The sequence below is a fragment of the Pseudorasbora parva genome, chromosome 15, assembly GCF_024679245.1.
Source record: "Pseudorasbora parva isolate DD20220531a chromosome 15, ASM2467924v1, whole genome shotgun sequence".
Lineage (NCBI taxonomy): Eukaryota > Metazoa > Chordata > Actinopteri > Cypriniformes > Gobionidae > Pseudorasbora > Pseudorasbora parva.
The window spans coordinates 32007963-32032847 of NC_090186.1; the positions used below are offsets into that span (position 1 = coordinate 32007963).

General features: G+C 37.6%; 2 protein-coding genes across 6 annotated transcripts in view; both read left to right on the forward strand.

The window, feature by feature from the left end:
- The first annotated feature begins 1018 nt into the window (after positions 1-1018).
- emilin1a (elastin microfibril interfacer 1a) lies at positions 1019-23786 on the forward strand. Of its 2 annotated transcripts, XM_067417786.1 has the most exons (8): positions 1019-1513; positions 10394-10513; positions 12562-12704; positions 15572-17626; positions 19320-19436; positions 19539-19556; positions 19675-19809; positions 21024-23786. In XM_067417786.1, the coding sequence occupies exons 1-8, from the start codon at positions 1365-1367 to the stop codon at positions 21353-21355; spliced, it is 3069 nt and encodes a 1022-aa protein (XP_067273887.1). In that variant the 5' UTR covers positions 1019-1364; the 3' UTR covers positions 21356-23786. The 2 variants fall into 2 exon arrangements, with proteins under 2 accessions (XP_067273887.1, XP_067273888.1); XM_067417787.1 differs by lacking the exons at positions 1019-1513; positions 10394-10513; positions 12562-12704 and adding an exon at positions 15046-15287.
- Positions 23787-24415: 629 nt separating this feature from the next.
- Positions 24416-24885, forward strand: part of ankef1a (ankyrin repeat and EF-hand domain containing 1a) — a 35192-nt gene continuing 34722 nt past the window's right edge. For all 4 annotated transcript variants that reach the window (XM_067417789.1, XM_067417791.1, XM_067417792.1 and 1 more), the window contains exon 1: positions 24416-24489. The gene's annotated coding sequence lies outside the window, so the exon portion shown is untranslated. The remainder of the gene's footprint in view (positions 24490-24885) is intronic.

The following is a 24885-nucleotide window of genomic DNA, read 5'->3' on the forward strand; positions in this document are numbered from 1 at the left end:
CAGGAGTCGCAGTCACTGCTGAAAGTGGACGCATCTTGCAGTGAAGATGGCAGAAAGTGCAGAGCCGAAGTACGTTGGATTTTGGTCGGTAGGAGGAGGTCAAATTGTTGAGCCGCGAGATAAAGTTATATGCAAGCAATGTAAGATACAGTTAGCATACCATGCCTCATTTTATTTAATGTTAAACAGAAACATTACTAAAATGTATAGGCTACTGTACTGACTGAAGAGATATCACATGAATAAAGAATAAATGCACTGCTTTCACTTGTGTGATTATTTACCTTGTCAAGGAAAGGCTCCATGTTTAGCACACCACAGCTCGCTCGGAGCGCTCAATATGCTGTAAAACTTCAATTAATATTAATAATATTTGCATCAAACGCTGAATGAAGCCTGCTATATTTGGGACAAGAGTTGCGAGTCTCGCGACCTTAAATTGCTTAAAGTTACAGCTTCAAAAACTCACGAGTTGGGTAATATTGATGTATTTTATGTCATAGAATAAGTGTTTTGAGTTTGCATTCACCACAGAATTTATTTCAGGCATTTAACCAATATCCCATAAAAAAGCCTACTGCACAGACCGATTATGACATCAATGTACCGTGAGGGCGATTCAAAAGAGATGTCATGTACACAGACTGTGCACGGACTTCAAGTCGAACAAGCTGCTAAATTGTGGACTGCAGTAGCCATTTCAACCACTAGCTCTCAATGGCTACATACTGCACCTTTAAATAATGATAAAAATATGTTTAGCACAGTAAACAGGGATTTACAAATTTACAATGGTAGCAGCATATTCAGCCAACTTAAAATACGCCAAATAGACATTATTTGTCTGTTATTATTCTTTTCTTGTTTATAGGCTACTTAGCTAAAAAGAAATTCAGGAGGGACCTAAAAAGCAGAGTGTGGTTCCTTCCTGAGAGAGAGAGAGAGAGAGAGAGAGAGTGAGAGAGAGAGAGAGAGAGAGAGAGAGAGAGAGAGAGAGAGAGAGAGATTTGGATCCACATCTATGCAGGGCAGTTTTCACATTATGACTACGCAGACGATAAAGAAAAAATACCCGGACACTTCTCATTAGGGTTTGACCGCGGACCATGTGTCATGGGAAAGCTGACGGGAGCTTTTTTTGCGATTAATGGACACTGCGCGAAATGATGACAACGGAGCATAAACTGAGACAACCTTTACACAGAACTTTATGAAAGATATTAGTGCTGAACATCGACTCATGGAGAGTTAGTGGGACTGCGCGCGGTGTGTACAAGTCGGATTTTCTCCGAAGTTGTTGGATGTACCTTTTTTTTTTTTTTTTAAACTACCACGTTTTTAAAATCCGTTTTTACTTCTAAGTCATGGCACTATATTTTGTTTACTTATTCGCTCTGATTTTGCCTGTTGATATTTGGGGAGCGGGAACTTACGCGTCACGATACACTCAACATGTGGATGCGAGTCAGTCTGCTGCTGCACAGAGTGGATCTAAGGTGACCAGTAGACATAGGTAAGATACAAACGTGTTTGAGGTAATACATATACATTTAATCACATTAATAATCATATCAGTAAAAAAAAACATATGCTGAAAAATGTTTTGTTATGTAAACTAATGCCCTTGTGCGGTAGGCCTATCAACATCTAAATGAACGAGATATGTCTTATATTGCTATCGGATATTACTCCCTGCTCGTAATGAAGCACTTAATTAAGTCATGTAACATTGCTTACAAACATTAAAGCTGTGTTTTCAAGATCTCGTGGTGTGTCACACCTGTCATACAGAGCTGATATGCTAATCTTGCAACTATAAGTCATACTCAATGAGTTTACTAGTATCTAGTCACTATAAGACCAGTATGCAACCACAGACTCTTGCCCTGCGTGCGTAAGCTACTGTTGGACAGGTCTTCCCTTTTTTGGCATTACTAAGCAGACGTCAATGCATGTGCAATGGGACAGAGGCCAAACGGTGAAGACCAAGTGCACTTATCCTGGCATTAGCACAACCCAGTGGTGTACAGAGGTTCTGTTCTGCACGGCACTGTTTGGAAAAGAATGTGTTGGCCCCTGGCACCACTGCTTAAGACTGTCTGTTTGAACTCTGTTTTGTTTTTACAGATGTGTGAAATATTGCATAACTTGTGGTAGCTAAAATCCTTCTTCAGGTTGTCCATGTTTCCTGTCTGTCCAATATCTTTGATGATATCAGCTGCCCTTCTACATTTAATAGAGTTGTATTGTGACTTGCAGTCCACATTATGTCTCATAAATAGCTGGTATGCACAGATGCTTTCAATCCAACAGAACAAATGTGTCAGTTACCAGTAAAAATGAATCTCATTCGTTTTAAATCTCTGTTGCAGATGCAGCAAAAACTGAAAAAGCCGTTTATATATAAAGTATATCGTATCATCTTAAAGCAATCTTCAATGTATACACTGACCAGGCATAACATTATGACCCCCTATTGTGTTGGTCCCACTTATGATGCTAAAAAAGCCCAGACCCATCGAGGCATGGACGCCACCAGATGCTTGACTGGATTGAGATCTGGGAAATTTGGAGGCCAAGTCAACACCTCAAACTCTTTGTTGTGCTCCTCAAACCATTCCTGAAGCATTTTTGCTATGTGGCAGGGCACAGTATCCTGCTGAAAGAAGCCACAGTCACCAGTATCCATGAAAGGGTGTACATGGCCTGCAACAATGCTTTTGTAGGTGGTACATGTCAAAGTAACATCCTCATGGATCGCAGGACCCAAGGTTTCTCAGCAGAACATTGCCCAAATAATCACCACCGGCTTGCCTTCTTCCCATAGTGCATCTTGGTGCCATGTGTTCCCAAAGTAAGCGACACAGACATGCCATCCACGTGATGTATCTTGGTGCCATGTGTTCCCAAAGTAAGCAACACAGACATGCCATCCACGTGATGTAAAAGAAATTGAGATTCATCAGACCAGGCCACCTTTTTCCATTGCTTCCTAGTCCAGTTCTGATTGGCACTTTTGGCAGTGGACAAGGGTCAGAATGGGCACCCTGACTGGTCTGCGGCTATGCAGCCTCATACACAACAAACTGTGATGCACTGTGTATTCTGACACCTTTCCATCAGCACCATGCAGCATTAACTTCTTGAGCAATATGAGCTACAGTAGCTTATCTGTTTGATCGGACCATGCGGGCCAGCCTTCTCTCCCCGCGTGCATCAATGAGCCTTGGCCGCCAATGACCCTGTTGCAGGGTCACCGCTGTTCCTTCCTTAGTCCACTTTTAATAGATACAGACCACTGCAGACTGGGAACACCCCACAAAAGCTGCAGTTTTGGAAATACCCTGACCCTGTGGTCTAGCTATCACATATTGGCCCTTGTCAAACTCGCTCAAATCCTTACCTTTGCCCATTTTTCCTACTTTTAACACTTTACCTGGTCATAATGTTATCCCTGATCAGTCTATATATGAAATATTACAGGAGGCTTTAACTTTTAACAAATTAGTTTAATCAAATACGTATCTTGATTCTGTAATGCATTGACAGGAAACATAAACAAGAAGTTCCTGCTATGACAAAATGTATCACATTGCAGAAACTTTGTTAGTTTCATCTTTGATGTAAAGTGTATACACATACTTAAGTGGCCTCAGTAAACGTGTGCACTGTTTTCTTATTGGAAGATTGTTTAAGCATCGCAAAAAACAGTTTGCTGAGCTCAGCTTTATATAAATCATTTCGTTTTCAAATGGGAAATACACACTTTCTTACATCTAAACCACAACCTCAAACATTTGTAAAACTGGATATAACAAGTAAATATGATATGGGAGCAATGTAGGGACACTGACCGAACCAATGCTAATCTTTGAACAGAGATATTTTGGACTATGTAAAAAGGTATTTGGTTTTGATATAAATTTCTGTGGTTCTGCACATTATGGATATGTCAGGAAAACAGATCTTTTTAAAAAGGTGGGCTTTAGATTGCATGTATTCCCTCTATTGGCCTAAAACAAAAATAAAATGTTCTACTAATCTGCCTTTAGACAGCTTGCTTAAATATATTTGAGCTTTGTTTGAACTTTGCATGGATAACTCAATTACCCTGTAGGCCTACCCACGGTTTCTCTTTTGAGCGGAGCAGTACATTGCCCTACTGTTGCTGTGTATTCTCGCTATTATTTCTGTCCAAGTTCTGTTTCTGCTTGAGATGTTGAAGTGATACTTCATTCCTTGCCAAATTGGGTCCTGTGGATTAATGTCCTGTCGAGGGAAGGTGTTTATTTTCAGCCGCCTTAAGCTGAATGTTCTTGTGACACAGGACTGACACTGCCTCTGGGTCTTCTTGTTTATATGACTAAGCAGTGAATTTTATTCTTGTATAAAAATATATGCTGCAGCTGGCAGGTGCAGTGTCTTTAAAACAATTAGATGACTGGAAGCGTTTTACAGACAGACCTCTTTCCAACAACAACAAAAAAATATACTGAGTGATTACAATCCTGAACAGCCATTGTGTGGGAATTAAACCGACAGCAAGAATACAAGAATGCTGCACATTGGAACTCATTCTTAAGACTGATCTTGAACAAAATCAAAATGGATTTGTGTACATACGAGACAAAGAAGCCATTGTGACTCCAAAGTTTTTGTTTACTTTTCCTCTCTCAAATTTGATAAAGCTGAGAACCACCATTTCCTTTTTTCTCATTGGCATACATAGACCCAGGCCTTTGTCCTTCTTTTTTTAAGCACCCCCACAGAATACATCTAAAACAATGGCTCAGTGTTCTACTGCCATCCCTCTTTAGTTGTATACCCCAATTTATATGACCATTCCAATTCAACGTATGTACACACGCACAGAAATGTGCACTATTAATGTTGGTTTTTATATGCAGAATGTCTATAAGCTCTCTTTTATCACACCCACAATCCAAACTCGCATACACAAATATGCATGCATAAATATTTCACACTATTTTACAAACAAACCCAACATTTTTGTATTCCATAATGCATGATGAAAAAGAGTTTATTCAATATTTAGGTCCACAGAAACACAAATAGATGCTCCTTGCCTAATCTGAGATTGAGTGTAGAATTTGAAAAGCACTGTTGTCTGTGGTGAGGATGTCCGTGTTGAACTTGTGTACTCTGAGTGTCTGTGGCCTCATTTATTTATATGTGTGAGAGCAGAGCACTTGCAGTTGATGCATCGAGACATTCCAGTCTCAGCACTGTTCATGATAACGAATGACTAACCAGGCTCAATGAGTTATTGTGATGAACCAGTAACATTGGATTCCAGCCTGGTTTCGATCCCATCTAAACAAGCTCCCTGAGAAAACAGCATCGTTTATCACTTTAATCAGAAAACCCGTTTTTAAATCATGCAGCGTTCCAAGGTGTTGGGGAAACTACATTAAACTCTCATCTGATATGATGAAAATTTCACATGAACAAAATAAGGATCTTTTATTTACAGTATTTACATCTCTTAAAAAAATAGTATCGATTTGTATATGAAGTACTTAGTATTTTTTTGGAATATCAATGTGCCCAGAGCAGATTTATATCTTTGAGCAGAATGGCCTCTCCCCTCATCCTCTCACAGGGTGGGTGGATGTTTAAGATATGATCAAGTGACAAAAATTGTCCACAAAGAAACTACTTAAACTATATTTTATGCTAAGATGGATGGAAATCTTGAAGAATCATTAAGTTTCCAATTCTGATATTCTAAACGATTTCAGTTCCTTATTGGTTTTTAGTTATTTTAAGGAAAAAATATTTGTAAAAAGAAATGCGATACCAAATGATGAAATCATTTAAAAAATGAAAAACAATCCTTTTCAGTTTTTTGTTGTTGATTATATAGTACATATTCAATTCATTAATTAGGCTAAAGACAAAACATATTTTTCCCCCTTTTGCTATGACAACAACAACAACAACAACAACAACAACAATTAACATTAGTAGTAGCATTATTGCTATTATTCAAAATACTGTAATTTACTGTAATTTAAATTATTAAAAAATACAAAAATGAATTAAGAATTATATAACTATTGTACTGTGAAGTAAAATAAGGAAATAAAGAGTATTTAATAATAATAATAATAATCTTGTTTTACATAACAAAATGTATAAATTACATCTTGGAAGATGGCTGTCATAATAAGGGACCCAACTGCAATCTCAGTAAAAGTACAAGTAACCAGAGCCATATTTACTTTAGTAAAAGTAGAAGTACTACAATGACAACCCTACTTAAGTAAAAGGTACCTGATTTTAAATGTACTTTAAGTGTTAAAAGTAAAAGCACTTGCATAACAATTTATTCTCTTAATGTCTATATTATAATAATTAACAAGAAGAAAACATTATGGGCTGTGGCATTTTAATTAAGTTAGTTTGGGGTTAATAATATACTTACTATCTGTTGCCCAGTTTAAATTTTGACTTATCAATATCATTATTCTCATCAGCTTTGATGTATTTAAATCTTCATATTTATGATATGACATCCCCCCCCCAATCTTATTAAATATAGGCTATGCTTCAGCTTTCCCTTTATATTCTTACATTTTATCAATAAATTAAATTAGAATAAGAGAGGTTGTTACAAGTCAAATTAAATATTTTACACTGAAAAATAACAACTGCATTAAATAATGTTATGAGATTGTTTTAAATACATATATTTTTTATTACAAATAAGAAATGTTGGAAAGAATGTTTAAACATGAAACTACCACCAGTAGGTGAGGCCATCCTTAAAAATATTTTGGTTTGCAGTAACAGTAAAAAAAATGTAAAAAAGGGTCGGTAGGTAGGTCTATATTTTTTTTTTTTCAAATTTTAATACAAAAAAAAAATGTACTTTTTTGGTGATGGTGATTACGTAGGTATGAATTTAAACAAATTGGCATATCGTGACATCACTGACTGGGTCTTCAAGCCGTGCCTTCGGGCGTGTAGGCTAATTGCAAGCTATATAGACAACGAACAAATTGAAATATTTGTCAAAAACATGTTTATTGCATAAATTTCAGGTGCATTCTTTAAGAAAAGGGTCCAACCACCAGCTAGCTGTCATTGACTCAAAGCTGTCAACCCTCCCTTTTTTTCCGGGTTTCTCACGTATTTTAGCTCTTTTCCCGCTGTCTTCCCGTTTTAGTATTTTCCCGTGATATGTTTCTTATTTTTATGCTCGATTGTGTTAACTCAGAACACGCAACTATCTGTGTCTCTGAAGTGGCTTGCACTTCTTGCCAGACCAACGCATCTGGTGATACAGACTAGTGCATTTGAATATTAAAAAGCAAAAAGTTGTTTTTATGAATTCAATTAATTAGGTAGCTATAACCAGCTATTCAATCAAGAGCAGTGAGTGAGTCCTTATCTTTTGTTTGACAGACAGCAGTAAAGGCTACTGCCCCTTTAAGACCTAATACAGAGATATGCATCGTCTTTCTCAATTGTATAAAGTTCTCTTAAGGGATATAGACTGTCTGATGGATACTCATCAAGATCGACATGTTGACATACTTTTTGTGTGAGTTTATCCGTTCAAACGCAAGACTTGAAAGAACTCAATATTTGCGCGCTGCGAGACGTGCGCGCGCTGCGCACAGAGACAGATCTTCTCTCACTGCAGAGGGTTCTCATTCGCGTCTTCTAGCGAATATACTGAGTGATGATGGCGAAAATGACTGGTCATACGGCAGCACTCGCATGCATTGAACACAGTTTACAAAGATAGACCGTTTTGCCCATGTTTTCTTTTATTATCGCTGTTATAGTGCACGTGTATCCATACATAAAGCATTATTTTTCAAGTTACAACCAGTGCCGCCGCTCCCACCACGCGCTGGGGTCGAGCAGAACACACGCTACCCATAGCAACGCGTTATGACAACGACATTTCAGACTGACTGAGAGAAGATAAACGGCTTTTCCGCCATTTGTTACTGTTTTGTACACGTTGTTATATTAATTATAATTCAAAATCTGTTTTATTCGCCACAATATAGTAATGATAAATGTTGAGAGCGGCACGTTTGATTCATTTTCAAAAAGGGCAGGGGCTCAAACTAAGCCCTCCCTTCTGCAGTGCACTTGCCCGGTGTGTGTAACGTGTCCATGGTCCTGACTCCTGTCACACGGCGAAATCTCCGACAGGGCTTTAACAGTCTAACGTTACAGTGAATGAGAGTATGAGCCGAGCCGAAACGAACGCACGTGCAGGCCATAGTGTGACATCCGTTAACCATAGTGTAAACATAGATGACGTCACGGGTTTTTCTATAAACGAAAGAACGTAGCCTTCGTTTGTATGGCCCAGGCAATTTATACATTTATAATACTTACTAAAATATAATTCATATTATTTTATTACTGTTGTATTAGTTGTTTGAAAAGTAAAAAAAGAAATTGGTCGGTCTTAAAGCATATTTACAACCGGCAAGTCGGTCGGACTAAAAGGAAAAAAAAAAAAAAAATTGAGTCGGCCCTAAATTGACAGGGTCGGTCGGGTTACGGCAAACAAGAATATTTTTAAGGATGGCCCGACTGCAGGTCTGAGTGAATCTGAGTCGATTAGTTTACAAATACGTCATTGAATCTTTGATTCAACCAATTAATTCAAAACACCAAATCATTCAGTAACACACTGTTGCTGTGAGATGCGTTATGGTTCTGATGTGGAAATATGATCTGATCTTGGAAATATTTTTTCTGCTGAAATAGAACAAAAGCAGTCAATATTGCATCTAAAATGTAAGTGACTTGATGTTAATTAACTGTTTATGGAACTGTCATGAAATCAGTGATAATCAGTCGTGATGGTATTCAGGAAAACAGCACTCTTGGTCGTGTCTTGTGATTGTTTTTGTTCAATGTTATAAAATATAAAAAACTTCACATTTTTAATTTTTACTGCAGTATGTTACTGAGTTTCTTTGTGTGAGCGGGGCTGATTTGTTTCCATTTATCTTCGACAGGTTGTGCAAGGCTCAACAGCGCAACTGTCAGTTTTCATTATACATTATATATTATTATCCACTGATTATCTGGACAAGCTTTAATCTCGAGCCCTGAAACTGATCAAAAAATATAAAGAAACGTTGTAGAAATGTAGTGGAGTAGAAATTATAATAATTGCTGCAAAATGTAATGCAGTAAAAGTCAAAATTATGCACTACTGATTCTACTTAAGTATGGTACAGATATGTGAAAAAGTCTGTACTTTGTTACATTCCACCACTGCCCAACTGCAGCAGCGTTTACTGTGAACCAAACCGCTCCAAGACACTGAAAACACTGAATCATGAAACATGTTGCATGTCAGACTTTATATAATTACATCACAGCCTTTGAGATTTGATAATTGCACGAGGCCGTAGTTGTGTATGCTTGATTCATTATTAGAGTCACTCGTTCGGTCACTCTATTGGTGTTTTTCAAACAGAAGGCTGGATTTTACGAAGGCTGTATATCTCGGCTGCCCCGTCATCAAACGTCGTTGAAGGCCCCCTCAATTCGAAAGATCCTTGGAAGGCAGACTTCGTTTCGTGTTGTTTATTTGGCCTGTTTTGAAGGATGCATCGGATGTATCCTTCACAGCCTGAAATCTCCCATAATCCTTTGCACACATTTCCAATTCACAAAAATAAACGGATGGAAAACGAGTCAGTACTTAGCTTCTCTGAGTTTAGTATGAAATGTAAGATGCAAATAATGTTTTCGGACATGAAAGCATAGATGTTATCTTTTGTTTTGCTGCAAATTAATCACTGTAGGCATAGTTAGGAAACGTCCAAAGCAACAAGGTCAACCTCGCCCTTTCTTTTAGCTATCCTTATCTATTCCTTAGTAAGTTGCTCTCAGCAGCTTTGTGAATAGGTTTTAAGAGAAAACTCTTAATTAAGAACTTTTACTGCCATTTAGGAGAACTCTTGGTGTTAAGATAAAATGTTTTGTGAATATGGCCCCGGGTTTATAAGAAACATTCGTTTAGTGGTCTAAATACACTTGTGCTTAATGTTTTGTCTCTCTAAAAATAACGGGAGTCAATTGTTTGTGAATTTGCCAAACGTGTTTCACCCAGTAGATTCAGTAGCGGTGTTGTCACTTCACATCAGTGGAGAGTGCCTGGTGCCAACACTAACGCTGCCATAACCTTGCTTACTGGTTGCACTTATGTGATGCTTTGTGGGTGTCAATGGAGAAAAGTTTTGATTTGGAAGGGCAATTATTTGTACATTAATTACAGGGTAACTTTTTGATTTAGTTCCATCTACAATGAAGATGTCAGTCCTCAACCATTTGAATTGAAGCCTTAATAAGCATAATTTGCCAATGCTTTGTACACAAACAGAAACTGGTGTGCCTACGTAGTGACTCGGACTGTAAGCTGTGTAATGGAAGATGGAGTGGAGGCCTATGTGAAACCTGAATACCAGCGCTGTGCTTGGGGCCAATGTTCCCATGCGGTTTTGTAAGTATTCATAAGCAAAAACTCTGCCAAATTGCATTTCATTCAATCTTGGTTAACACTCGCCATTATGACAGTGTCAAACTGTAAAGGGTTGGCCCATGTTCCTCTTTCAACAGGATGCATGTTCACCAGAACTATTTGTGGAATGAGATGGGAGAGAAGTTGAGACAAACTTCTGTCTCTGATGAAACTGCTAAATGTACAAGTAGTTACTTTACTCATTTTTAAGAGAACACATTTAAGTAACAAGTCCAAGATGAAGTTGACCTTCTTCTTAGGTCTCAGTAAACCTCAGTTTTATCCAAGTACTTCAAAAGAAAGCCCTAATACTAGTCCCCTCTACAGAAGCCACATCACAAGTATGAATAGAGTATAAACAATGTTCTAATAATAGCAACAACTGCACTTGAAAGTTAAGTAAGACACACAAGAGGCTTGCCAGAGCAAAGCAAACACTTTCAAAGATTTTAATGATGTATTGAAAGCTTTGACTGAATAAAATAACAAAAACATGCCCAGAAACAACAGCTCTAAGAAAATGAAGAACAGGCCTTTATTGTACTGTTGCCTAGCAGAGTTGTGGCCTTTTGCAAAGTGATACATAGCCAAGGATATGAACGGAAAAGAAATATTTTCTATATGCCTACTTAAGCAGTGCCACTAAGCAGTTAGAGACGCTCCGGTTGAAGCCGTGAAAGATGATTCAATTAAACTTAACAGCTTTAAGTGTCAATTTTCATTAATGTCAGAAAAGTACACACATATTAAAGATTAAAATTTACAACAAAAAATAAAGTTGGACTAGTATACATTAGAGGCGTGCGGTCCATATAAGTTGCAAATGCTCTGCATACCCAAGCCATTCATGGACTCGCTTATTAGTATTAACACTATAAATGACTATAAATTTGAGGTGTACCATAAAGCATAACTTTCGGTAATACGTATCTAACTGTCTTGTCATTTATTTATTTGATAAACAATGCAAATTTTATTCAAATCTGTCAGCTACTAAGGGTTTTGGGTAAGCGGATCCACCACAGCTTTTGCGCCTGCGCTCTATTGTTATCCATCGTCATCATTGTCCCGCTTCCTCATTGGTCTCATTTCTCATTGGTCTCATTGCCAGATTTCAATCAATGAAAATCACATTGTATTTGATACAGAACTTAATAGATTAAATCTAATAATAATAATAAAAAAGTCATAATTGGAAAAAGTTATTTTCTCTATAGGGAAAATATTTTTTTTTAAACAAACCTAATATAAAAATCAAATATAGTTTCTTGATAGTCTCTATGCGTTTGTTAAAGTCATTGCATTGTTTCAACTAGTTTTTTAAAGAATAATTTTATTCTTATTTGTGATACTTATATATATGTTTACTTTATATTCTTATTCTTTATACAACTTTATAATAATTCTGTTTTAAATCTTATATTTATAATAGGCTTCTAATATTTATTATATTTTTTTAATAAAAAAACTTTTGGCATACATTTAAATTGACGCCTGCATTGGTGTTTCTTATTTGGATTTAGATTTGAGTCTTTTGTGTGCCCTAACTAAGCCAATGTGCCATACCGTTTAAAGATGAAGTTTGTCGATTAAATGAGACTACTGGAACCTAGCGGAATTATGAAAAAATACAGCATAATTTGCAAGTGGCCATTTCACACGTTGTTTCTCCCTCAAATCAAACATCACAATCACAGCTCTAATGGGTGCTTGTGAAGGCATGCCTCAACAGGTAAATGCAGGCGATTTTCAATAAAAGGGTCAACATATTAAGAATAGTTTAGCTGGGTTGCTTCGTGTCATGAGAGTGAGCAACTGAGTAGCTAACAGAGCGAACGTGAGCGTCTTACTTAGAATAAACCCATCCAATGTTACATATTTGCATTAGGCACTTTTTTTTACATGATGCACCAATCAGCGGTTCATACACGGTTAAAGAAGTCACTGCTCGTCACTGGTATACATATAGTTCATATTCATAGTTTCATCTCTTGTTAGAACTGAACATGACTAAATATCTCACACCACAGGTATCGGACTTATAGAAGACCACGGTACAAGGTTGCCTATAAAATGGTCACAGAGATGGAATGGAAGTGCTGTCATGGTTACTCAGGTGATGATTGTAGTGAGGCCACACAGGACAGCAGTGGCAGACAAACTGGTGAAGAAGGTATGCACTTACACACTTGAAAGGAAGATAGTTCACCCAAAATGTTTAATTATCCCATAATTTACTCACCGAATCCATCATAGGTATATATGACATTCTTCTCTTAGATAAATACAATTGGGAGTTACGGTATATTAAAAAATGTCCTGTCTAATCCAAGTATTATAATGGCAGTGAATGGCAGCCCAAAATTTGAAGACCAAAAATGTGCATCCATCCATTATAAAAGTATTCCACACAGCTCCAGGAGGTTACCAAAGGCCTTCTGAAGTTAATTGATGGTGTTGTGTAAAAAAAAAAAAATCCATATTTAAAACCTTATAACGTTAAATGTCTAGCTTCCGGTAGAACGCTTCTATATTCAATTTACAAAGAAAGTGTAATGCCTATTGTCACGGCAGTTATGCTTTTTTCATAAGTTGTATACAGAAGGCAGTCCTCCGGAAGCTAGATATTTACTTTATAACTATTAAATATGGATATTTTTCTCACAAAAACCTAACGATTGGTCGCTCCTCCTGAATCGTGTGTATAACTTTTATAATGGATGGATACACTTTTTGGGGCTTCAAATTTTGGGCAGCCATTTACTGCCATTATAATGCTTGGATGAGCTAGGACATTTTTTAATATAACTCCAATTGTATTCGTCGAAAGAATGTCAAATACAGTGCACATTGTGTTATGTTACAGCCTTATGACCGTTTCACACATACTCCTTTTGCAGTGCGTATGCGGTGCATATTTTTTCCCGTACCTATGTTAATGGATTACAGCTTTCACACTGCATGCGGATGCTGTCCGTCGGTGAGGTGTGTCTGCAGCAGTGTGGCGATCGTTTCCATACTGAGTCTATTTTTTGCTGTGCTGCACTGCTGCATTAAAGTGACAGAACATTGCTTGCAAAAAAATAAACGTACTGACGTGAAAATCTAGTAATTTCACCACGGATGCATATAATTTAAAATATACTCGTTTCAAAGTCAACACATGGCTTTTTTAGTGATTTTATGTTTAAATGTTTTGCCACTTGTGTGAGCTAAGTACTAGGCTATATAAATATGAATTAATGAATTTAATAAAATGTTGTTTAAATTTAGTACGTTAACCTGACTTCTATGAAAAAGTAAGAGAGAATTGCAATTCTGATGTGCCATGTTCAGTAACAACTTTTCAATTTTAAATAAAAAATTATGAATTAATGCTGTGTTTGTGGCATGCAACAGCGGATCAGTTGCACACTGCAAACGCAGCATATGTGAAAGGACAACAAGGGCGTGCGGCTCTTGCACCGCATACGCAACACAACAAGCACCGAATAAGCACTGCAGAGGGAGTATGTGTGAAATGGGCGTTATTCCAAAATGGAATCAATTCATTATTTTCCTCAAAATTCTACAAACAATACTCCATAATGACAACCTGAAAGAAGTTTGTTTGAAATCTTTGCTAATTAAAAAACAAATAAAAAAAGTGACTTTACCTGTACATAAGTTTTTACAGACTTTGCTCAATAAATACAAATGTTATTTTGGCTGTGTGCTTAGGGTCATTGGCCTGTTATCATCTAGGATGTCTCTGTACATTCTCAGCATTCATCTTACCCTCGATCCTGACCAGTCTCCCAGGTCCTGCCTCAGAAAAACATCCCCACAGCATGATGCTGCCACCACCATGCTTCCCTGTAGGGATGGTATTGGCCAGGTAATGAGCTGTGCATGGTCAAAGACTTCAATCTTTGTTTCATCAGACCAGAGAATTTTGTTTCTCATTGTCTGAGAGTCCTTCAAGTGCCTTTTGGCAAACACCAGAATTTTTTTTTTTACTGAGGATTAACTTCCGTCTGGCCACTCTACCATACAGGCTTGATTGCTGCAGGGATGGTTGTTCATCTGGAAGATTCTCCTCTTTCTACAGAGATATGCTAAAGCTCTGTCAGAGCGACCATTGGGTTCTTGGTCACCTCCCTGACTAAGGCCCTTCTTCCCCAATTGCTCAGTTTGGTTGGGCGGCCAGCTCTAGGAAGAGTCCTGGTGGTTTCCAAACTTCTTCCATTTACAGATGATGGAGGCCACTGTGCTCATTGGGACCTTCGATGCTGCAGAAATTTTTCTGTACCTATCCCCAGATCTGTGCCTCGATACGATCCTGTCTCAGAGGTCTACAGACAATTCCTTGGACTTCATGGCTTGGTTTGTGCTCTGACATGCACTTTTAACTGTGGTACCTTATATAGACAGGTGTGTGCCTTTTCAAATCATGTCCAATTTAACACAGGTGGACTTCAATCAAATTGTAGAAACATCTCAAGGATGATCAGTGTAAACAGGATGCACCTGAGCTCAATTTTAAGTGTTGTGGCAAAGGCGGTGAATACTCATGTACATGTGATTTACAAATTTTTTTATTTTATTTTTTTATAAATTTGCAAAGATCTTTAACTTATTTGACGTTGTCATTATGGGGTATTGTTTGTAGAAGTTTGAGGAAAAATACGGATTAACCCTGTAACAACAAAATGTGGAAAAAGTGAAGCACTGTGAATACTTTCCGGATGCACTGTACACCTAGGATGGCTTAAGGGTGAGTAAATAAATCATGGGGTAATTTTAATTTTTGGGCAAATTATCCTTTTAACCCTAGAATACATAAAAGGAGTCAAATTGATCTGATACAGTGTGATTTTGAGAATATTTTAATTACTGCAGCATTTTGTTATTTTATATCTTTATCATAAATCATGATAGGTATAATGGGTCACGGGCCATGCATTCTAGGGTTAAAACAGGAAGACAAAAAACCCCCAATATGCTTATTGAATAGTAACTGTAAATGTTAACTTCAGTGTTAATCAATGTCATTCATAGGAAGGAGTGACAATAAGATTAGACAACTTGAGGAACAAATTCAAAACTTGAATAAAGACCTTCACAACCTCCAGTCAACTTTATACAACATGAATAAGAAAATACATGAGGAATCTCAAAGAGAAACCATCAGTGGTGGCAACAATCTAGCCGACGCTGCCCAGCCAGGGATGAAGGAGACTATTCACAGCATCCAAACCAAACTGGACATGCTGGACAACATGACACAGGTCCACGACAAGACCCTCACCAGCATCAACAACCACCTTGTAGGCGGAAATGGAATTGGAAATGAGTTGGACAGTCGGTATGGCACATTTAAAGAGGAGATTCTCAGGGAGCTGGAACGGCGGGTAACGCTGTCTTGCTCGTCTTGCCAAGCTGGAGTGGAGGACATACAAAGGCATCAGCAAGAAGACCGAGAGAGGATCCGAGCGCTGGAAAAGCACATCAGTGTGATGGAGCAGCATCACAGTCAAACTGTAGATATGCTTAAGAGGGAACTATCGCACTCTCAGAGTTGCTGTGATTCCCTGGGCGATCTTGACAGGAGGCTTGGTGCCATTGAGAGGAAGGTCAGTTCGACTGCAGAGACGTATGACATCCTTAGAGGACGTCTTGAGAAAGATTTGAGAGGATCAGGCAATGGAAATGGTGGTCGGGGAAAAGCCCTAGAGGAAAAACTGAACAGTCGTCTTAGAGACCTAGAGAGAAGACTTAACGGGACTGTGAGAAAAACCGAGCAAAAATGTTCCCATACTGAAACAAGTATGAAGGAGTTTGTCCAGAGAGAAATCGGCCAGATAAAGAACTCTGTCCTCAATCGAAATGATGATCATGGTTATAGAATATCTACCATGCAGGTAGACATCCAAGATGTGAAACGTCTCCTTAACGATTACAAAAATAACCTGGAACGGTTAGGGAACAAAACTAACAATCTCGACAGCGGACTTAAATCAGCGATAAAATTGTGCACAGAGACGTGTGGCCCAAAAGGGAGTGAGACAGCAGATACTGTGAAAAGCCTGGAATGGAAGGTTGTTGCCAATGAGGAGGACATTAAAAAATTTGACACCAAGCTAAAGGATTTAAGTGTGTCTGGTGACTCCTTATTTGACCTTATTAAAGATCTAGGCCATGACGTTCAAAAAATTAAGGATCTGACAGGACACAATGGAGAACACTTTAACCAAATCATCACCGATGTGGAGAAGATGGGGCGTGATTGTGATTTATGTAGTACGATAGATAGCGAGCTCAAAAAACTAAGAAACACAACCAGCTCTACTTTTAACACGTTCCAGGGAGAACTTACAGATTTACACAGAAAGGTAGATTCAGATGAGTATGCTTGCTCGCAGGTATGCTCAAACCTCCAGGAGGAAGTGGGCAAATTAAAAGAAGATGTAGAGAAATGCACAGGCCAATGCATGAACAGCATGACTGACCATCAAAGGAACATGGATAATCAAAACACCATAACTCGCAAGCTTGGCAAAGACCTCAAGTCCATTCAGGGTGAGCTTACAGGAGTAATCCAAACATTTAGCTCCATCAATGACACTCTAAAAGGCCTCAGGAACACCATACAAACGCATGGCAACTCCATTTCTGATCTGGACACGTCTAAGGACAACATTTACTCAGAGTTAGATCAGATTCAGGATCATTTTAACAAGCACAAGGAAGACAGTAAAGGACGTTTTGATGTCATCAGTAGTTTTAACAGCAATTTGATGATTGAAATGGGAGAATGCAAACTTTCTCGAGAAGGGCTGGATAAGAGACTCTCGAAGTTGGAGGGCGTCTGCAGTAGACTGGATTCCTTGTCAGTAAACCTTCAGACTATTAAAGATGGCCTGAGCAAACATGTCTCTGGGCTTTGGACATGTGTTAATGACCTAAACGCCACAGTTATCTCTCACGGTGAGGCCATCAGCAGCATTCATCATGTTCACTTAGAGAACCTTCATGGCAGGATGAACAACCTCAACTCCTCCATACTGCATGTTCTCAAAGAGTTCCAGATCTTCACTGAACAGGACTTCACTGGTAGGTTCTTATTTATCTGATCTAGTTTGGAATAATTAAGAATTTATTTTAAAGGTGTCATGAACTGACTCTTTTATTTTTTTATATTGTTGTCTGAGGTCAACTAATGACGTTTGTGTGGTTTTGACATTCAAAAACATCATAACTAATAAGTAATTGGCTATTTTCTACACTGGTTTTGAGGCTGTCGTTCTGAACGCTGGGTTTTGATGGGCACTGGAGACTTGAAAGAAAAAAGATGTTTTATTCGCAAAAGTTTGTTGCACCATTTCTGTCGGATCCAATATAGAAGGCACAGCATTGTGTTTTAATCTCAATATGTCTGCAAATCCAGCACGATCTGAGACGTGTTTACAAATGATTCCGCAGTGAAATGAAGCGAACACACGTACGGTCTTCACCACGTGAGCTGGAACTTCATTAAAAATAAATGAAGTATTACACATTCCTAATATTAGGATCTGAATGAAGCTTATGCAGTGACTGTTTTCTTCCACAATATCTTGCTATCTTCTTTGACATGTTTATTGCTACTGGCTAGCGATCCAAACAGCTCAATGGGTCGGTGGGCGGGGCTACTGAATTAGATGTGCTTATTATTCTGTAGAGGCGTGTTTCGTCAATGACGTAAGAATGAAGCTCACAATCTTTTTCTGGGCCTGGTGTCTATAAAAGCTTTTCTTTGACTAACAAGGAAGTTTTCAGCTCTGAAACTTACAGGATAATCTTATATTACTATGACCTTTTACATATCAAAAGCTTATGGGAAAGTTGATTTCTCAATTCATCACCCCTTTAAAATATTTTTTTGAAAGTCTCTTATGCTCAGTTGCTTACCAAGGCTGCATTTATTTGATCAATACAGTAAAATGTAATATTGTAAAATATATCTACAACTTAACAGTTTTCTATTTGAATGCCATAACAATTTATTCCTGTAATGGTAAAAAAAAGTAAAAAATGTCAGCATCATTACTTCAGTCTTCAGTGTCACTCCTTTAGAAATTATTCTAATTGGGTGATTTGGGGCTTAAGATACATTTCTTGAGGTTACATGTGGAAAACAGTTGTGCTGCTTAATATATTTGTATGCTACACTACCATTTTAACTTTTGGGGTAAAAAAAAAAAAAAATTTAAGAAAGTTTTTTTAATTCAATCATTAAAAAATATTTCTATTTCAAATATATGCTGTTCTTTTGAACTTTCTATTCATCAAAGAATCCTGAAGAAAATTTATAACGGTTTTCACAAAAAATACCAAGCAGCGCCTGTTTCCAATCAACATTGATAATAATACATTTTTCTCATACAATTATTTTCAATTGTAATAATATTCACAATATTACTGGTGTTATTACTGATCATTTTTTGATCAAATAAATGCAACCTTTGTGAGCATAAGAGACTCATGGTTCAAGAGAGTTCATGGTTCTGTGTCGTCATTATATTGTGGTTGTGTTATATTTCCTGAAGATACACCTAAGTGTTCCTTGTTCGGATTTATTAAAGACATTTTTTGATTATTATCTCCTTCCTCATGCACTCATTCCGATAACATGACATAGGGATGGAAAAGTACATTAGTGTAGTTAAAATAAAACACTGTCCTATTGTGTGACATGCTATATTCCATCTAAATATTAGTTAGCATGTTTTGTAATAATTACAATGTCTTCTGGGATAATCCTCAGGACCTCCTGGACTACCGGGTCCTAAAGGAGAGAAAGGATCCAAAGGACCTCCTGGGCCACGAGGACCTCCAGGCAGAGAAGGGCCGCAAGGGAAAGTGGGGCCAATAGGACCTCCAGGTAAATGAATGAATGAATGTTTTCACAATTTTAACAGAACCGTGTTTTTAAATGGACAAATTAATTATATTTTCCTGCACATTTTTCTTATTTGTCTTCTAGGCCTCAGAGGTGAAGAAGGTCAGTATTCTTACTATTAATACTTCCATGACTTTTGCTTCTACTATTCAAATGATTTGACTTTATATTAATAAATATAATAAAAAAGTTTTTTCTCTGTTCATCTCCTTCTTACCAGGACCTCCCGGAGAGGATGCCAACATTCCAAGACTGTCATTCTCAGCAGCACTCACACGACCACAAGACAGTGCAGGCACTATTGTCTTTAACAGCGTCTTTGTAAATGAAAGAAGGGCCTACAATCCAAAGACGGGTATGTATGTTAAAGCCAAGCATGTTGTAATGATCTGAATTAAAGGTGGGGTAACTGCTATCTGGTGACCGTTGTTGGTATTTCAAATCAACAAAACAAACACACCCCTATCCCCAAAAGGGTCTCGCCCCTATTTTGATAGCGCCACCCCACACGTAACCCCAGAGGCATCAACGGCTATGGCAGAATCTCTGTGTATCTAATCCAGGTCGAATATATTCAATGAAAAAGTCATCCCTTCTATCACAAAAACACAAACTGTTCTTGTGAACAACTCGATAGTACGAGCAAGACATTCCAATAACGAACATATTACAATTATGACAAGATTAGAGTTACAGCAATCACAAAAACACACACAAACCGTTCTCATGAACAACTCGATAGTACACAAGCACACAGTCCAGTCCAGCTAACGACATATTACAGTTATGACAAGATTAGAGTCATAGCGATCACAAAATCACAAACTGTTCTCATGAACATCTCTATAGCACGAGCCGACAGTCCAACTTACGACATATTACAGTTATGACAAGATTAGAGTCATAGCGATCACAAAATCACAAACTGTTCTCATGAACATCTCTATAGCACGAGCCGACAGTCCAACTTACGACATATTACAGTTATGACAAGATTAGAGTCATAGCGATCACAAAATCACAAACCGTTCTCATGAACAACTCTATAGAACACAAGCACGACAGTCCAGCAAACGACATATTACAATTTTGACTGGATAAGGGTTATATAGATCATGAAAAGAGTAAGCAAACATATATTAGGAGTATAGTATCTTACTTGTCGGAGAAATTGTGTGAGCTGATGCTTGAAGCACACAGGGAGGAGATTTAGATGCTCCATACGGTGTGGAAATGAACAGGGTTTTATCATCGCTGAAGTGAGACACAATACGATCGCAAATGGACTAACAAGCGAACATGAAACGAGCATAGTCAAGCAGCATATATTAGGCTAGTTCTCGGCTAATGTCCGTCATGTGTGACTCGTGTGTTTTGAATAATGACGTGCTCAGAGCGAGAGCGCTCTTCTCACCATCAATAGTAGACACGCCCCTTTACCTGCTGATTGGCTACAAGTTTGTTATTCCACTCGGCCCGTGTCCTTTTTCTAAAACGGTTTTGAAATAAGACTCACCCCACCTTTAAAGATAAAAATGATAAATTCTCTTACCAAATGTATTTTGACAGGTATGTTCACTGCTCCGGTGAAGGGGCGATACTTCTTCAGCGCAGTCCTGACAGGTCACAAGAATGTCAAGATTGAGGCAGTCTTGTCTAAATCCAATTATGGTATTGCCCGCGGAGATTCGGCAGGCTATCAGCCCGAGGGTCTTGAGAAACCCATGGCTGAGGCGCGGCACACTCCTGGCTCCATGGTCATCTTCAACATCATACTTCCTCTAGAGGAGGGAGATACTGTCTTCATCGACCTGGTCACAGGTAAACTTGCCCACTCAGTGGAGCCCCTGACGATCTTCAGCGGGATGTTGCTCTACGAGGAAACGGAGGACAGATTGTAAGACCCTTCTGAGACTAAGGACAATTCAGATGTAAAAAGTTGTATTTTGACAAATTATTTTTTAAGAACACTTTTACATATTCAATGTTGAATAAGGTTTATGATACAAAATATATGCAGGTTTGATTTATAACAGGCCATGAAGACACACAAGATGGATATATTTATCTTTTATCAGACCTATGAACTGAAATGTTTATATGGTTATGTTTTTTACATTTTATTCTTGAATGGCATATCATATATGTTCATACTGTATGTGAGTGGCTATGTTTGCTTATATTAAAATACAGCTGGGAGCAGCAAAGATCTTTCTAAAAATCTAGCCCATTCACATCTCTTGTTGTCCCGGAAGAGATGAGAATGAGTGACTGTCGAACTGGGATAGGACTCAAGTGGAATATTTTACATAATTATACAATAACCTAATGAAATCTTTATTTGAAGTGTCAAATTACTGATTTGCATCAGTGTTTAGATCTGAACTATAAACCTCCATCTTAGTGCGTATTTAAAGGTGATTTTTTGAATGTTTTTTACATGAAAATATAGATAATTTGTGGTTGTCAGCAGTGGTGTTGCTAGACCCTTTAAATATCTCTTTCTTCAGTAAACATTACCGATAAATCCTTGTCTGAGAACGGATATTAGCACATACTAGCCAGAGAATGGGTTTTCCCTGATAATATTTCAGTAATCCTGTCATCAGCTTTTTAGAATCGGAACTAGTGGTGCCACATTTATGAATTAAGCACTCTTGATTTAATTGCTCAAACGGTTTAGCAAAAATTCTACATTTGTTTACAATTCAGTTCAATTCATTTGGATGGTTTGCTCACACACTGAATAGTTTGCAGTGGTTTCACAAACTGAAAAAGAAAACAAAAAGAGCACTAGATGAGGTGGATATTTACCTACAATACACTGTAGGAAGCAAATGTATGTTATCAGTGATTACACATTGCATGCATCTTGTGAACAACTCTGTAAAGACTATTTACAGGATATCCACATAAGAGTATAAAAAAGGTAGGCAGTGTATTGCAGTGCATTATTTAGTGTATACACATGTGCACAATACAGTGTATTTACAGCACTTCCCAAGTAAATAAATACATGGATATTGCATTTTGTTTTGTTTAATGTTTTTTTTATTTAGAAAAGGCAGAAACAGTACATAAGCACAACTATGTGGGAAACACCCTTCAGAAGCAGGCACATTTATTGTTTGTACATTTGAAAAGTTTTTGTCAGCTAAGAACTATTCTGTACATTATGTGATGTTCAATCTCCAGCCCCAGCAACTGAGAAAAGCAGAGAAAGTTAGCATATATATGCCAAAGTTAGTATCAGACCTTTTCAAGTTTTTCTTTATTTTTCATTAGATATGCTGTGATCATGCCTTCAGAGAACACTAATACAAAAACCACAGCTGACCTATGCGAGAAGCACAAATGCAATTAATTTTTTAAACAGCATCACACTGCTACAATTCTTTGACATTTACCAGCCAACCAGTGTAGCTTCACCAAAATACACCTAAAGAACACTGAACAAAAATGGATCCGAGCCACATCTGTGGTTTCATTTTAGAATTAGGAAATATTTTTTCTTAAAATGGATGCAATAAATATTACACAATATTTTTTATAATTTCCTATTCCCTTACTGTTTTATTATTTTATATTTGCTGCACATTTCTTCACTTAATCTCCAAATTTGGAAAAGTAACTATAAAAGGATGAATTAAAATAAAGCATGCTGTGCAGAGAGGGACATTTTTAGTCATGCCAGCAGCTAAAGCTCAAGAAACTTCTCTGGTAACTCTTCCAAAGAAAACTATCAATGTTGTTTATGCCAGATGCAGAAAAGATTACATTCTGGCTATCTTTTTTGTCAATGGATTTTTATTTAGTCTCTTTGGACTGCGGATCTCTAAATAGACTAAATCTAACAGCTCAGAATCTGTATCTTTGCCAGACATGTATTTGTGTGACCTTTGTTGTCTTGGTGGTCTATGCCTAATGTTTTCTTTAATACAAAAGGGTTTAAAGGACTTTGCACTGGACAGTCTTGTACTGTGAGATAAAACCTCGACCATTCAGTCCATTTAATCTTCAGACGAGAGGATTTCCTTAAAAGGCCTTTATAAATATTACTTCAAAATGTTTTGCAGTAAGAGCTGATTTGCAGTTGGACCAGGTAACATCAGGTGTAGCCAGAACCATATCTTTATATCTGACAATTTCAACGTGAACGTACTTACACAGGCATTACACAGCAGTATTATAATTCAGTAAATAAAGTGTATCTGACTGTTGTGCAATCCAAACAGTCTTCAGATTATGTTGTTATCCAAACTGAATGTGGAGTATTGGATACACTATATTTGCAATGCTGGTTTTTAATAAAAAACATTTTTTAAATAATTGGATTTTTGTGTAAAGAAGTTATTTTCCAAAAGCCTATATTTCATTGTCTTAAAAAATTATAATGCATTTGTTAGTGTTTTGTTTTTCATAGTGTTATCATGAGTGTTATGCTGTTGCTTCCCTTCAACCAACGCTCTCTCTGCCTCTAAAACCCGCCCTAAAGTAAGTCTCATAGGCTGAAAAAGCGCGGGCCACTCCACTAATATATATACATTTAGCGTCCTCTAGTGGACAATCTTAAATCTTCCCCAAGGTTTCTTGTTGAACCCCACTCTTCCAGAGAAGGATTGAGGTCGGGTTGAAGTGATAACAGATTAAATTATGCATGACTTCGACCTATATGAGTATGGCGCGAAGATGCCTCTCTTTGTGATAGATGTCACCTACTGTCACTCGTACAAAAAGTTACTCACGCTTGAAGAAGTTACCATGAAATCTGATAGGCCCTTCCTCGTCACAACCGGTCAAGTGATCACGTAAAAGTGCGGTAATTCTACCTGCTGAGGCCGCTTCTACATTAAAAAGAGGCGGGGACAATGAGGCGGAATTTAGGCTACTTCTTGAAGAAGCTTTTCAAGAGTTCACGGGCCACGGCGTGCTGTTGCCATAGAGACACACAGAGAGCATAGAGAGACGCGCCTGGAAAAAATGTTGACTCTAACATTTACTTAACATTACTGTTGATTTTAAACATCGACTACAGGTAAGATAATCTTATTATTGTTTGACATCGAATATAGTCTTGCAAAACTTGGTGATTCGATACTGACTATAGCTATAGTTTCTAAACTAAAACATCTTTAATAACGTGAGGGGAAAACTCATTGGTCCCAAAAGAAAATTACATTCGTTTTACTGAATAGTCTGAATAGTGGTCTAACGTGAGTGTAAAAAATAGAAATGTGTACATGCTATTAAAAAAATAAATACTTTTTGTAGTAAGTTAAGTATACTAATTCAATGTAGTAGTAGTAGTAAACTTGTAAGCGTACTGTTTTAGTAAGTTACTACTTGAGTCTAAATTGGCCCACTTTTTAGTATGAACGTAACTTATATTTTTAAGTATTTTTAAATTTAACACTAGTAAACATTGAGTAGT

What these genes read in the sequence shown, in the direction of transcription:
- emilin1a (XM_067417786.1), top strand. Translation starts at nt 1,365, where the DNA reads ATGGCACTATATTTTGTTTACTTATTCGCTCTGATTTTGCCTGTTGAT. An exon ending in CAGACAAACTGGTGAAGAAG is followed by an intron (nt 12,705 to 15,571) that starts GTATGCACTTAC and finishes TGTCATTCATAG; the next exon opens with GAAGGAGTGACAATAAGATT. An exon ending in GGCCTACAATCCAAAGACGG is followed by an intron (nt 19,810 to 21,023) that starts GTATGTATGTTA and finishes GTATTTTGACAG; the next exon opens with GTATGTTCACTGCTCCGGTG.